At 44.3% G+C, this 16,090-nt stretch overlaps 1 protein-coding gene across 1 annotated transcript in view; it reads left to right on the top strand.

The window, feature by feature from the left end:
• The window catches only part of DNAH7 (dynein axonemal heavy chain 7), a 2,019,015-nt gene that overhangs the window by 103,532 nt on the left and 1,899,393 nt on the right, over window positions 1-16,090 (top strand). The window contains exon 3 of the mRNA XM_078680414.1: window positions 9,013-9,118. Coding sequence (XP_078536540.1) covers window positions 9,013-9,118 — 106 coding nt within the window. The remainder of the gene's footprint in view (window positions 1-9,012; window positions 9,119-16,090) is intronic.

Genomic DNA, 16,090 nt, shown 5'->3' with positions numbered 1-16,090 from the left:
CTGCTCCGAACCACCGTGCCTTGCTAGAGCAAGTGAAGTCATATTTATACCTTGAAGGTGTCTAGTTTGGCGTAAAGTCTGGCATAATAACGTCAGGAAAGAACCCCAAGGGAATAGTAGTTCTTTGTAAAGTACATGAGTTCTTGGACAAATCAATATTCACGCAAGGGAAGGTCTCTGACTACTTAAGCCGATTTTCCAAGAAATCGTTGTGACGTTTTGATACGGGTGGAAGTAGCCATGTGTGTATTTGGTCTGCATGGGCTATGTCTAAATAAGGGAATGATTTTTATGTCTATATTAGGGCAATGGAGAAGCGTGGCTCAGTGGTTAGAGGCGGCAGACCCGGAAGCTGAGATCGGCCGTGGACCTGGGTTCGATTCCCCGCCTCGGCGGATCTCGGGCTCAAAATTCCACGGACTCGACAATTCTCGCTCCGGTGCCTACTCGACTCACGGGGTCACACTCTGCGACTCTGGGCAATAGCTTGCTTAATCTCCACTACGGCCCCTCGCGGCGGGATGCCTGGCTTTCACCTTGTGGATACCCTGCCGGGGTATCTCACGGGGAATACCAGGACGGGTTCCCTAAGCAAGCGCCTTGAGACCCCTGGGTGATTCGTGCGCTATATAAATCGAAATACATTTACATTTACATTTACATTTACAATGTGAATTGTACCTATGTAAGGGCATGAATCGGGAAAATTCACTCGGATCCTAAAACGCCACATCACAACTGTCCTTTAAGACTCCTGACTCTCAAAACTGCATTCCTGGTGGCCATCACCTCTACCAGACGAGTGAATGAGCTCCAGGCACTTTCTTCTAAGCCTCCTTTCCTCTCTGTACATCCGGACAAAGTTGTCTTTAGAACTCGTCCATCCTTCCTGCCCAAGGTTGTCACTGCCTTCCACATCGGGCAGACTATCACTTTGCCCACCTTCTTTCTGCCTCCGCATCCTTCGAAAGAGGAGGAGAGGCTCCACTGTCTGGACCCAAAACGCACTCTTTCGTTATATCTGGATGCACACAATAGTTCCGGGTGGATGACCAACTCTTTGTTGGCTACGTGGGTGCCAAGAAAGGTTGGCCGTACACAAACAAACCATTTCTCAGTGGGTCGTTTTGTGTATAAAAGCGTGCTATTTTCTGGCTAAAATGGAACCTCTAGTGGGGCTATGCGCCCATTCCACCAGGGTGATGGCAGCCACTACTGCCTTGGGAAGAGGAGTTCCTCTACATGACATCTGTCAGGCAGCTACGTGGGCATCACTGCACACATTTACCAAACACTACTGCCTTGACAGTACAGTCCGGAGAGATGGCTTCTTTGGCTATTCTGTTCTCTTGGACTTTCTGGTGTGATCTTGGGTTGCAGACCCACCTTCGGGGTTGGTATTGCTGGGGGATCTATTCTAAGGTAAGGAATCTATAACTAATGTGTTTCTTGCAGCTGAACAAGTTACTTACCTTTAGTAACAATATATCTGTAAGAAACATTAGTTAGTTATAGATTCCTTACCACCCCACCCATCCTCCCCGTACTGCGAACAGATTTCTAGGGTTAAGGACATCCTTCAGGGCCCTAGTTTCGTGCACTAATGGTAAGTGTCTTGCATGGCTCTGCGTTTCTGGCACGGAAAGTTGTGTACAGAACTGACGTCAGCATGCGAGGGCGGCGTCTTAGTAGCTGCCGGGAGGGCATCCCAGCGACCACTACGCCATCGACTGACGCGGAGCCGACCAACGCCACCTTCTGACACGCAAAGGTACTGCTGATGTAAAAACTTTTTGGATCCAATCTGACGTCTGGGGGTCATTCTAAGGTAAGGAATCTATAACAAACTAATGTTTCTTACAGATATATCGTTACAGAAGGTATGTAACTTGTTCTTCCTGCCATTTCTCTGTTATGGGTAAAACAACTTTAATTGTATTTGACATTTAAACATTAAAGCCAATAGATTGTGTTAAGGAACAGAAATAGTACATACCACTGTTTGCATGCAGTAAAAAATTGAAGCCAGGCCTGTTGTTTTGCAAGTTATTGTTTTTATAGCCAAAAGGCTGTAATAATGACTAGCTACTGGCAGATTCAGCAATTAAGCATCTGCGATTAAACAGTGCAAATAATTCATTGGCCAATCTTGCTAATTTCAGATATACCCCCAAACATCACCGAGAAATGAAAAACAATTTAAAAAATATTACTTGTGGGATTTTGGCAAAATCACACCCTTTACTGGTCATTCGGAAAGCACCAACCAAAACTGATAAAGGACGGATGTATACAACACACCTTGTACATCCGTAAGTAGAAAAGTGCATTTCATGGTGCTGATTCAGAAATGCATTAAGTAAATCAGAATATGTGTGGTACGTGATGCTGACAACTAGAGTGCGTCTTTGCAATTTGAAACGGCAACATCTTGAAACGACAACTCCTTGGATTAATCTGTGATTTTGAGAGATCAGAGAGAAATAAATAAAAAGAGACGGCAAAGGCACCGCTACTTTAATCTATTTATAATCACAAGCCAATTGTCCTCTGTTAGTAAACTGGATTTAAATCCTTGTACATTGACACAGAACAAAATGGTCGCCACCTTACCATAGTAGGACTCTTAAGTTAGGACAAAACAAAAAGGAAACGATCAATGGCTTTGTAATCAGTCAGGGAATGTCCCAGGTGCCATACGCAAACATTTGACAAGCAGAGTGTCATCTGTAAAACAGCCACAAAGAGTCCACATTTGACCCGCTAGAAGGATCTTGGCCAAATGTTTACATTGCATGCAAGGGCTTAGAATAGAATACTAAAATCAGGAATATCATGTAGTACTTTAAAAGGTTGTTAATGCTAAATAGTGTGTGAAAATTCCAAAACCCTGGCATTCCAATCATCTCCACAATAAAGTTAGGAGTTGGAATTGCGTATTATGTATTAAAATGCAAAAATCATGATTGAAAGCTACATTTCAACTTGGGCTGAGATATACATTTATAATAATGATTTTATAAGAGTAATTTCTGCTAGTGAATGTAAACCGAACCCTTACAGAGTTAGAACTTTTCAAAGCTCGCTATTCTTCTAGGACTATCAACCAAGATCTAATTAGCAAAATCAACACCCACAGGTAGATGGATTCCTTTCAGCTTTGGTTGCTGCCAAAGCATAAGCCACAAAGCCAAGGAAGAATAGGACCCCTGTTAATTAAGTTTCCTGAGATGTATCATAACGCTTTCATATACCCATCATCTAGTGTCAAGAGAAAATTTCTGCCACATAAAAACCCATGTATATTCCACTAAACTGCTAGCCATTTGGAAAGCCACTCCCTAGGAATAAACAGCAAATCCCTTCCTTGAAAGCTGTGTATGATTTTCCTGTCTAATTGGGGTTTCTTTTTTATTTTTGAGTTGGCCACTTGCTAGGTTTGAGACAACTAAATTGTTGGCATGCAGCCTATTCTGATTATGTATTTAAAGTTATGTATAGGACAGAAGCCCAGCTAGTCATTGTCAAACATTTTAAAGTTTGGAAAATTTGCCTGGGGGTCATATTGGCCCTGCGGCTAAACACAGAGCCTGTTACAAGCCAGCGATGGACAGAAAGACTTTAGTTTACTCTCTTATTTTTCCTTTGCTTCACGCATACATTCAAGAAAAAAAATGGCTCAAGTTATTGCCTTTCAGCCCTGGACCTAATAAAAGGCAGTTGGGGCTATTTCTGCAGAAGAGCCTGCACACAGTTTTGGAATTGTTACACAGGCAGTCAATAAAAGGTTGTGAAATGGGGATGGCAAATTTTCTTTTCTTTTCTTCATAGAGATAACCAAACTTAATTCAATAGTTTGTATCACAGCAATAAGTTGTGCTTTTAAATGATTGCCTAGTTTAGCGGTACAAATAATATTGAAATAAGTAACATTAAAAACCAAGGGCCGTATTACAGTAAGTGCCCCGGGGGCGCAACGGACGTTTGCGCCTGCTTTGCGCACCGCCGGGGCACTTTGGTATTAAAGAAGAGGGCGCAGACGCTTGGGCGTCCACTTCATTAATACCGATCGTGCTAGTGCACTTAAAGCACCAGCGCTACCTTCAGGGTTTTCCCCTAATTTGCATGCAAGTGCAGAGGCAAAAAAAGCTTTCAGGGGGCCCCTGAGAGCAGCCCTCTGGAGGGGGGGGGGGGTTTGGAGACTCCCCAGATATCCCCTTTAAAATGCAGGCGGGTTGCTGCCTGCACAGTGAAACACGGAGTGACTGCAGACAGCCACTCCATTTTTTCACATGAATGCGCTGGCCTGAGTTTGCGGCTATCCTGGGGACAGTGCATTCACCGTAATAGGGTGCACTTTCATTGTTTGCGACTGGTGTACTTTTTAAAAGGTGCGCCCAGTGCAAACAATGAAAATTCCGTAATCCGGCCCCAAATTATGATTGCTTTGCAAGGTTTACATGACAATAGGAGCTGTATTATGTTGTAGGTGCATTTTCATTGTTTGCGCCAGGCGAACCTTTAAAATGGTGTGCCCGGCGCACACAATGAAAATGCGCCCTATTACCATGTATGGGTGCCCTGGGGGCAGCGCATTCATGTGAAACACGGAGCGGCTGTTTTAAAGCTGCTCCGTGTTTCACAGTGTAGGCGGCAACCCGCCTGCACTTTCAAAGGGGATTAGAGATCCCCATTCAGGCGGGTGCAGTCAGTGACTGCACCTGCCTCCAAGGGGATCTCTGGGGCTTTGCAGAGGTCTGCTCTCAGGAGGTGCACTGACAGTGTGTCACCTTTTAAATGGCGCACTGTCTGTAATACGGTGCGAGCGCAAAGGCAAAGGGATTCCCTCATTTGCATGGGTCACGCTGGTGCTTTATGTGCGCCAGCACTATCGGTATTACACAGGGGGCCGCACAAATGTCTGTGTCACCAAAGTGCTCCGAGGGTACGCAAAGCCCCCGGGGCTCTTTATGTCATACAGCCCCAGGCTAGAGAAATTCCTGTGGATGGAACCTTGAGCTGTAACACTGCCCAGTGATGATTCTAATATGAGGCCAGACATCATCACAGAGCACAGCTGTAAGGGTCAGATGTACGACCATTTTATTTTGCACCTCGCAATTTGTGACCAATTGCGAGGCGCAAAATAAAATGTACAACAGTGTGTTTAACACTGTTAGCGATTCCCAATGGGGTTGCCCCTTCCAAATAGCAAGTCGCAAAACCTATTTAGCGAGTCACAAATAAATAGCAACTCGCTAAATTGGCTTTACACATGGCCCATGATGTTTTTGCATGCATAGGCGGGTTCGCGCCTGAGTAAGCCTACCAATGTTATAACCTGACACTTGCTTGATGCACATATATATCTCTGCAGCAAACATATGCAGTCAGTAATCTATCTTAAAACTATTGTGTTTGTGATTATTTAAGCCAGGACAGCTTTACATTCTTTTTCTTGTTGTCAGTTTTCTCCTTGGCCAGCCTATGTCCTGGCAGACCATCAATGTACTTTCATTACCTATGATCCTACTTTAAGTCTTCGCCCTTCATCATGACTCTGTCCTGTGTTACTGTACCGTTCTTGGCTCCACCCCTTCATTACCCACATTCATCCTCTATTAGTATATGTTTTTCATTTACAGCACTAGAATGCATGCACACTCTTAAGGAACAAGTTCTTGCATGCTGTTACTTTATGGGTAATCACTTCAACGTGTAAATAGATGATTATAGCTGGCTAAAGTTTACGATTCGCCTCTTTTTGTGATCTACTCTTTCATAACCTATCACTAGTCTTAACCTACAACGTTGTCTTATGACCCACATCTTTTCTTTTAGGATCTGTATTGCTTCATCTCATGGGTGTAATATGCTCACTTATTTATGGGACACTACTCCTAATAGGGAATACAAATCCTATATGCCTCTCCTATTACAATAATATCACGGATGTCTTCTTCTATTGATCTAGGAATTGAGACCCGTAGGTATTTTCTGGAGAAACACTATGAAAAATAAAGATTTTTTTGGAAATGTCCAAAACGTTGTACTCTCATTTATAAAACTAAATTGGTAAAAACATTTCCACAAAGAGTGAATGATCGTGGAAGAGTTATGGCAAGTGTGCTAGACAAAAATAGTAATTTTACAACAACGTGTTTGATGTTTTATATTACTTCAACACAAGCACAGTAAAACATTTTATTGATTCAAATAAAAAATAAAATATACATTTAAACAATTTATTTTGCTGACAATCTGAAAAAAAGTGTAACTAATGCAATTAAAAGAAGACATAAGCGTTATGCAAGTATTGCCCTTGTTGTATTTCAGACTAGTTTGATGATTTCATATTATTTTGTTGCCATTGAAAATGCATCACGATGACATGCAATGGTTCTTACTACCGGGTAAGAATCTTCATGAAGTGAATGTGGGTACCATGAACTCTGACGACTCAATGGTATCATGGTCACTGAGATTATATAGTTCATCAAGGGTGTAGTTCTCATGACCATTGGCAGGTTTGGACTATGCTTGGCCATAGTCTTCTCATCAATGGGGTAACAACCTTAAAATGCAGAGACAACGGGGAATGATCCACGAGCTGATCAGGCGGTGGCATCATTGACTGATCAATCTCAGCTGGGCATTCATCAACTTTTAACTAGGAGCTATCATGGGCCGGGTACTTTTACTAACTGGTCATACGCACCAAGGCATTTATCAATGCAGAGCCATGATGTAATCACTAATGAGATTTATGTACAAAGACCATGTACCAATAGGTCTTAACCCCTTCGACGCTCATGACGAGCTGGGCTCGTCATGAGGTAGCCTCCTCGCACGCTCATGACGAGCCCAGCTCGTCATGTAACATGCACTTTACAGATTCCCAGCGTACGGGCGGAATTCCGCCCGCACGCATCAGGTTAATGACTGAAGAATTCCACCCATATCTGGAAACTAGAAGGTTTTCAGCTGGCTTGTCCTTTCTCACAATGAGCATATCACCCTTTATTTGTAAGTTTTTTGTAACAGCAGCAGTAATGTTAGGAATCTGTACAGGTCATGGTGATGCTTGAGAAAGTGCACAAACAGGCATCCAATCGACTTCTGAGTGCATCATCTTCAGCACACCCCATTGTCTGGTGACACACCAAGCTCGTATTGTTGAGCAGAACACGTACAACTAGGTGCAGTCCCCTCCCTTACCCTGTTCAATATCATCATCATCCTCACTGATATCCATATCAGCACTTCCATCCAACTCTATTCTCGCCTGTGGGTCTAAGAACGCATCACACACATCCCTGCATATCTTCCTCCAGATTTTCGTTATGCCTGCTCAGTTTCATATGCCCCTCCTCAGCCAGCATCTACTCGTGTACATCTCTGTATCATTGCTCAGATCCAGGGGCACTCTGACCCATCCCGGTGATGGCCACTCTGCCATTGGCCAGGACCAGCGCCTATTGCAGAAATCTGTAGGCATTTTTACGTCTTTTGGGATGGCAGACATATCCCAAAAAGCAGAGTAATGGTGTGCTGTCTAGTCATATGCGTGTAGTCCTCCTTAAGTCTGTTACCACCTGTGCCCAAAAGTCTTGTATCGATCGACACCACCGCGCCAGATGCAGGAAGTCGCCAGCTAACAATCCATCTTGGGCAACTGTCTGGCCATGTGCGGGATATGCAGGGGAGGCTCTTCGGAGTCATATATGTTCTGTGAAGGAAATTATAGTGCACCAGCTTGAAGCGGGCATTGCAGGACACTGTGTGTGTGAGTTCACAAATGGCTGTCCACATTTTGTCATCTAACGGGGTGTCCAGATCGGTGTCCCATGCTTTACGTGCTCGGACTGGCGTACTCACTACGTCTATTCTCATCGCCCTATAGAGTAGTGTAATTGAATGACGACCTGCACCGCGGGTCAGTAGAACATCTAATATGTGTGTGAATAGTGGTGCAGGAGGAAATTTGGGCCATGTCAATTTAGCCACCTCAGTCAATCCAGCATGTTGCATGAAATGACCCGGTCCCGGTTGAAAAGCCTCACAGGCTTGTTCAAATGTTATGGAACACCTGCCTGGGTACAGGTCCCCCAACAGTGCGCAACCACCATCTCTCAATGCCTGAAAAGACATGTTGTGCATCAGCTGCCACACTGGTGCTAGTATCCAGACCAAGAGTTCTTGGTGAAAGGGGGCACGCTTCAGGACCACTTCTACATAACGTTATCATATGTACGTTGTGTGTTGATTACGGTCGGTACCCTCGATCCTGACACAGAATGCACCCGACTGGCATTCATCAGAAGAGATTAACAGTTCCCCTGATGAAGGGCTAAATTCAGCCCGAAATGCATTGGGATGGATGGGATTGATACATCGCGATACTAGGATTGATTTTATTAAATTGAACCGAATCATATGTTGATGACAAAATAAATCCTAAAATGATGAAACTTTAACTGCATCACCTTTCGCTTGGATGTTTAACTAATGTGAGGAAACCATCTATTTGGAGAACAGTCAGCTGTGCATCAAGGGGACGCCTTCCCAGTGAGGGGAACGTATTTTGTTATTAGTTTCATAAGACCGTAGACCAGAGGGCGATACCCTTCATAGCACGCTCAACCTGATTGCTATCAAAATAAACAGTTCACTCGGTGTTCAAATTCCACTTTCCATATATCGGTGTTGCGCCTATGCACCTCCTGTTCCATCACATGGGTATGTTAATGTTGCCTTGAGTGAAACGATTACCAGAGAGCACGTGGGTGATATTATAGCCTAACTATGTTTCCACCTGGTAATGTAAGTCCTCATCAGAAATCTTTCATGTAAATGTCCACTCTCTCTGCAGTTTATCTTCTTGTCTTCATCTTTCAGTCACCTTGGGATTGGTTTTGGAATATGTTATACGTTTTATTTATGTTCCAAAAAACCCAATTAGTAATGTTGCTATTAAATTTAAACCATAACACACGTTTGTACATATTCCAGGTCTGCTCCAAACCACAATGGAATGCGAGTCCTCCCTCCTTTCTTTTGAGAGAGCAAAAAGATGATGATCAGGAATCATTGCATGAACCTCATGACCTGTCTCCCGGTAAGCAATGTACTTTGAATACATAGAATGGGGTTTGCTGTTTTTTCCGATTTGTTCAAAATCATTTGATTCCCATCAATCAGTAAAAGAAAGTGCTAGTTGTGTACAAAATATTGGCTCTGTCTAGCATAAAGTATATTTAACCCCTTACGTGCTGCAGTCGGCCGTTGGCCGACGGGAGCACTACCTCGCTAGAGCTGCCGTCGGCCAACGGCCGACCCAGCCCCGCCCTCCTAATAGAACGTCCGCACCACGGCGGAAAGACCGCTGCGGTTAAGGCGTTAAGAAAGATGGAACATCTTTGACAAACCAACTTCTACTAAAGTTTGTTTATAGTTTATGAGCAAAGCCATGCAGTCTCTACTATTTATGTGGGCATTTATGCATGCAGTAATATCCTCTCTGGCATGTTATACATTCATCTCAGTGTTCGTTGATTGTGTGGTGTGGATCCTGCTCTGTCAAAACAGAAACAACTCTTATCTGTTGTGTTATGTTATACTTTATTTGTAAACTGCACGTACACCAGATTGGTTTCATGGCGCTACTCTGAAGAGTGCTTAGTCCTGGGATGTTACTCGTTTGCCTGTCTAAATAACCATGTCTTTAGGAGTCTTCGAAAACTCATAAGGTCTGTGCAGGATATGATTTCTAGAGGCAGGGAATTCCACTATCTGGGGCCTAATATGGCAAACCTTGTTCACCGAAACGCTTCAGTTTTAACGAAGGTAGAGTCAGGAAATGCATATGGGCAGATCGCAGATTGCAGGTCAGAGTCACGGCCGGACTGGCCAGCCGGGCAAGCGGGCAATCCCCCAGAGGCCAGTTGCGCACTCAGGAGTTGTGATGCACGTTATGCGATCCCGGCGGCCTCTATAAGATTCTCAAGCCCGTTTAAAAGACTAAAGTATGGATGAATTAGGAGAAAGCGTCTCATAACGCTACCAACATGTTCGTTTCTCGTCATGCACAGTATTCTTGCACAGGCGCATGCATGATTAGAAACTGTAGAAATAGCGCTACTGTGCTAAACTCTTAGGTACTTGAATATTTAATTAAATCCACTTCTGAACAACCAGCAAAACTAGCGGATATAATTGAAACCTTTCATCAGGCACCTTTCAATTTGATTTTTCCAAAATTATCCTGGGAAAATCAGACTGAGCGAAGTGTCGGGGTCTCCCACTCGGTGCAAATGGGGGCTGAATTAATAATTATTTGCCAGGGATGTTTTAAGTTCCCTGGTCGGAGTGTATCTTTCTATTAGACTGTCAACGAATTTGGGGCTGCTACCATTCAGAGACTTAAAGATAATGCATCCCATCTTAAAGGCACATCTCCGAGTTATGGGGAGCCAATGCAGCTTCCTCAGAAGGGGAATGACATGTTGACGCCTATTTTTCTGAAGGGCTGTAATTTACGTTTGGCAAAAAGTCTAAAAATATTTCTTGACTTATTACTGGAATCTGTTCTAAGGTACATGAATTCTTAGGTATTGTTGGACATGTTGGGCTCGAACATATAGGGATACTGGTTTGGATTTCTGCTGTGTGGAAATCCTTCTTTCTTTTTTATCAAGCATGGGTCTCAAGGCTGAGCCTCTTCTATTTGTAGTTTATTTATGTTTTTTTTATTTTGAGTTCTCATCAGCCATTCAAGTTGGGATTCATTTTAAACTTCCTCTACATCCTCCATTTTATTAGTTTCTCTCAGACAGCCTGTAACGCCTACCCTGACAGCCCCTGTTCTTTGTGCTCATACTCCCTGTATTCATTGCACTGCAGCCTTCAATAAGTAATCTATAACCGGTCAGGAAAGTGGCACATATTCCATGCCACATGAGCCACTGGGCTTTATCATGAAGTGCCATAAAATGGCGTCACGTAAGTTGGGTCAGGTTCATTTCTGTCAGTACAATCACCATGAACATCATCTGCATGCTGGACATTGTACAGTGTAGTAATGCCCGGTTGTTTCAGTTTTGTACATGCAGCACAGCAGAGATCTAATCAATGTGTTATCTGTGTTATAATAGGAAATGGCTCACTTAAATAAAAAAAAGCCTTGGCAAAGCATATCAGTCTGGCTTATTGTTAGAGGAAGTCTTTATTAATAGGTGAGCGACGTTGTGCCTGTTGCCTCCAGCTGTCCTAGAGAGAAAATGATATAATAAGGAACCATTTTGGACTAGAACAATATGGAACTGGGAGTAGGACTCCTTTGCTGAGCAGACTGCATTATAATGTTAAGCTGTGCCTTCAAAGAAGAAGGGAAAAAAGGCTGTATGCACCCATCTCTTAAATCTGTGACCGAATAAAGCCATACATTCAACAACCTTATCGCAACAGTAAACAATAACAAGTGAACATCCACGGGAGATTAGTGAATAACCATGTCTCTTTATGAATAGAGGAGGCATTCAAAAGGCACCAGTTCGTTGAGAAAACATAAATCAGTGTTGCATCCGGCATTCTTGGTGTGGTCTTCCTCGAACCACTTTGCCTTTGCCCCTCCTGTATTTTTTTAATTCATTTTTGTTGGCTTTAGTTTAACAGTGCACTTAACCACCGTTAACCTTTGCTAAAATGCCCTCTCTTTAAAACATGGTGAAATTGTCCTACACCTAATTGGCATATTAGATTTACTTGCATGTCCACTCAATAAAGAAGCTGTTTAAAACATGTCTCAGGCCTGTCATTGCAGCCTGTAGTGCAGTTTTAAACTGCAACTTCGATCGGCAAAATAAGCCTTTTGCCAGGCCTAAACGTGTGTTTAGTACATTTAAGTCACCCCTAAGGGCCCAGAAGGTATGGTGCATTGTATTTAAAATGTAGGACATGTGGGTTTAAGTTTTTTTTGGTTGATAATCAACTTTATTGATTTTTAGAAGAACAAAAACATTGTTACAGCACACTTGAGCATTAGCCACTGGCCCTTCAGTGTGTACCTGCAGTGGTTGTGCGTAGACATGCATATCAGACCAGCTCCAAAATGAATAAACAGTACATTCAATGCGTATAAGAAGACATAAGACCCAATCATCCTAATTGATTTAACCATTTTCCCCAGACCCTCTTGTGTTTAGCTGGGCACCCCCTGGCCTCAAACAAGGGTTTGACTTGGGTGCCACACCAGTCTACTCCTTTGAGCCATGTAGTTACTCTTGGGGTTAGGTTGTGCCCATTTCCCTAGGAATAATTTATCTGTGCTTTAAGCCTTCCGTGACTCCCAGGATGAGGTGTAGGGGGTTGTGGGGCACCTGCCAGCCCAGGACGTTTGCGAGTTCGGATTCTATTGTGTCCCAATACGGGGTAAGGTGAGGACAGGACCAGACAATGTGGTAAAAGAGAGGGACGTATGCCTGCCCTACAGAGGCACTCCGGGGTCTGGCTGAAGTGGTAATGGTCTTGGGGGCCATAAGGGCATTATGCCAGTCTTTGTCCTCCAGAGGGCCCAGCCATCCCTCCCACTGGTGTCTGAGCGGGTCGAGCGTTGTTTGGCCATTATTAATAAGGGTACGGTATAACCACGATACCCCCCCAGATTCTCCATCATGACCTGTGCCTTGAGTCGACTGAATTCAGGAAGTGTGTTGCCATTTGATAGGTGGGCGCTGAGGGCATGTCGTAGCTTGCAGGTATTTGTAATATTGTATAGCATGAAGGGTGTAGCGCCCCTGCAAGACTTGGAACATTCTAATGTGATCCCCTGCCCAAATGTCGCCCAACTGTTATATACCGATGTGGTCCCAACTTTTGAATCCCTCTAGTGCCGCCACCTCCCCCAGCCACATGCCCTGCCAGAGAGGTATTTGCTGACTCAGTTTGTTGTCCCATCATGTGTGTCTTAGGGCTGAACATCAGGCTAACAGCGCCACAGTCAGGAGAGTGTCGGTGTCAAGGAGTGAGGCAGGGAGGGTAACAGCGTAAGGTTGGTGGGTGGCTCCTCGGACCCAGTTCGACCCTATTCCATGGCCGCAGGCAAAGGAGAACCCTTTGAATCACATTCTACTGGGGGCCCCCCGGGCCGCAGACCTCGGGAAACAAGCGGCAGTCGGCGATCTTCCTTTAGGCCGTGAGCCCCCACCTGACTGTGCGTCGTGGGATCACCGGGGATGAATGCACTCACCGCCGCCCCAGAGGGGTGATGTGGTATAGTGCCCGGTGCCCAGTCTGGGGCACCACTCTGGCCCCCAGAGGGTCGCTTCAGGGAACGTCCCAAGGCTCCACAGGTGTGGTGCGGGGGCTTCGCTATCCCTCCGGTCTTGCAGACGTGACTGCGGTCTCCGCCGCCTCCGGAGCCAGTGTCAGGCCCGCCACACCACAAAGGACACCTCACAGGCACAAGGAGAGAGGCAGTGAGAGCTGGTGACAGGAGGGCATAGCAGCGATTGGCCACAGGTGGTCTCAGCACTGGGCGTTGCCAGGAGTCTGCGGGCAATGCATCAGATGTCTACTATTCTTTGGTCCCGGCAGTTCTATTGCGGCTCACCTCCAGCCTCCCCGAGGTTTCCTGGAGTCCGTGGATAGTCCATCTTGTTGCGAGGCTGCCCTGCAGGCCATGAGGCAAGATGGTGGTTATTGGCAATAAGCGGGTGCTACAGGGGCTCTGTTCACCCCAGAAGGTTGGCTTCGCAACTGTGGACGGAAGTCTGGCACCGGGAGAAGGATTGGGCTGGCGATGGTTGTGGATCTTGGAGCGGATGACGGAGGGGTCTGGAGCACTCTTAGAGTGTGACCGTCATCTTGATGCTCCAAGCCACGCCCCCATGGGTTTAAGATTTACATGTTCTGGTAATGAAAAACTCCTAAATTCGTTTTTTCACTACTGTAAGGCCTACCTCTCACCTAGACTTACATTGGATTGCCTTATTACATGTATTACATTTAATAAGTGCTAACCTTTGGTTGGGAGAAGGGAGAGATGTCATGTTTAGACTCAAATGAATTCTAATTTTAAATCCTTTTTAATGGTAAAACCGGTGTTTAAGTTACAATTGTGAAATTGCCACTTTTAGAACGTTGTTACTGCAACAGTTGATGGACGGAATTCTGACAATGCAAACATTCTCCCCCAGTCAAAAAATATGGGTTAAATCCATGGTTCTTTTGACCACTACGCCACCTTAGTTTGGACCCAGCCATATGCAAATCAGCCATGACCCTGTGCCCCATGGGAACAGTCCAGGCCGAACTGCCAAGTCAGGTCCTCCTTGGACCAGAAACAAGCATCCTGGGACCGGTTTCTGAGTATGTCACCCTTCTTCAGCCAGGCTAGCTCGAATCCAGTGGCACAGTTAGCAACTGACCCACGTCTGGGCATACCCATCCCACTTAGGGCAAAAAGTGTTACAGCAAACAAATGATGGATGGAATGCTGACAATGCAAACATTCTCCCCCAGGAAAAAGATGTGCGTTAAATCCATTGTTATTTTCCCCACTACGCCACCCCAGTTTGGACCCGCCATATGCAAATCCGTCTTTTTTTTTGTTTTCACTTTTTTACTGTTTGTGTCCTGCATACATATTTTACACAGTACCCCTAAGTTAAGTCTGGCTGCTTTTGTGCCAAGCTAGCAGAGGGTTAAACACAGATTAACTTTTGTGGTTGTTGCTTGAGTAGGGTTTTCACCCCCTCAACCAAATATTAAACCAGTTTCTTACGATCAGCACTTAAAATGTTGTGGTGTCTGGAAAGTAAATACATCGAACAACACATACTAGCTTTTAATTACGAGTTAAATACCATGTCACATTATTTCCTATTAAAAAGGATATTCAATGACCCATCACTAAAAACCTGATACGAACACAAATGGGAAAATGTAACCGTTCATTCCATGTTAGACCTTGATTAACATCCTATCCAGACCACTACAAAAACTACGAAAAGCATATGAAATCTAATCACTGAAGGGGACTGACCCAAAGCCCACTGTTTCTCTGTACTTACTGTACTTTTTAGAAAAATTACAGACATGTGATCGTCCAGACACCTTAAGCTGCCTGCAGCCGGACTTATAAAGAGGCAATAGCAAATGTGCTGCTTTGTTCTCAGATATTTTCAGACATTGAAAACCACCCACTAGATACATCAGGCTGATTTTAGAGCAATGAATCAAAAAGAGGTGTCTCTGTGCCCTCTGAGGGACCAGATATATTCAAATTGATTCTAGATAAGGAGAAAACCTCGCACCAAGTGGAATATATGAAGATATTAATCAAAAAGGAGAGGTTTAGAAAACTATCCCTTCAACAGATTTTCCATTTATTTTAAAAGGCATGTGGTTTTGCATGACAAATCTACAGGACTCATACTTTCCTATCCCAATGAGAAAATCTCACAAGATGCGTCTCAGATTTCAGGTGGTGACTCTTTCTCATATGTTCAATGTCCTCTATTAGAGTATTTTTTTAGTGTGTGGAACTGAAGAATAAGAATAATTGGGTTGCGTTAGACTGATGCTGTTTTTTTAAAACCGGTGCTAGGCTAGCAAGATCCAGAACGCAAGGGTGAAAGTCAATCATTGTAAGATGTACCAGCAACACTAAAGTGTCTTGACCTTTCAGCTAATTTGTTAAAGGTGACTACTATCCCATCATGCAAAGTACCGTTTCTATTGGCCATGTTGGAAATAGAAGCAGGAAAAGTGTTTTTGAAGGAATGCTTTTTTTCCATGACCTGTTTATTTTTTGATTTAGAAACCTACCAGGCTCTGCAGTGGATGGAGTCTGTGGCGTCTGTTAGGCACAGTAGTGTCCTGAAAATATAATATCAATTATGATATTGCACATTGGACCTCTTGAAGAGTGTCTTGGGGTCAGCAGCACGAAAGACCAGGAGATAGGGAGGACAGGTTGTCTTCTCAGTATTCCATGAGCTGGTGGATATTCAGACTGTTTGCCCAGAAGGTCAGGCTCTGAGTCAGAGTTCCTAGCGATTGTAATAGATGTGTCTCCTCACGCTCTTGG

This window comes from Lissotriton helveticus, chromosome 3_1 (genome assembly GCF_964261635.1).
Source record: "Lissotriton helveticus chromosome 3_1, aLisHel1.1, whole genome shotgun sequence".
Lineage (NCBI taxonomy): Eukaryota > Metazoa > Chordata > Amphibia > Caudata > Salamandridae > Lissotriton > Lissotriton helveticus.
Note: the sequence above shows the minus strand (reverse complement) of the source record. Positions and strands in the feature narration are given on the sequence as shown.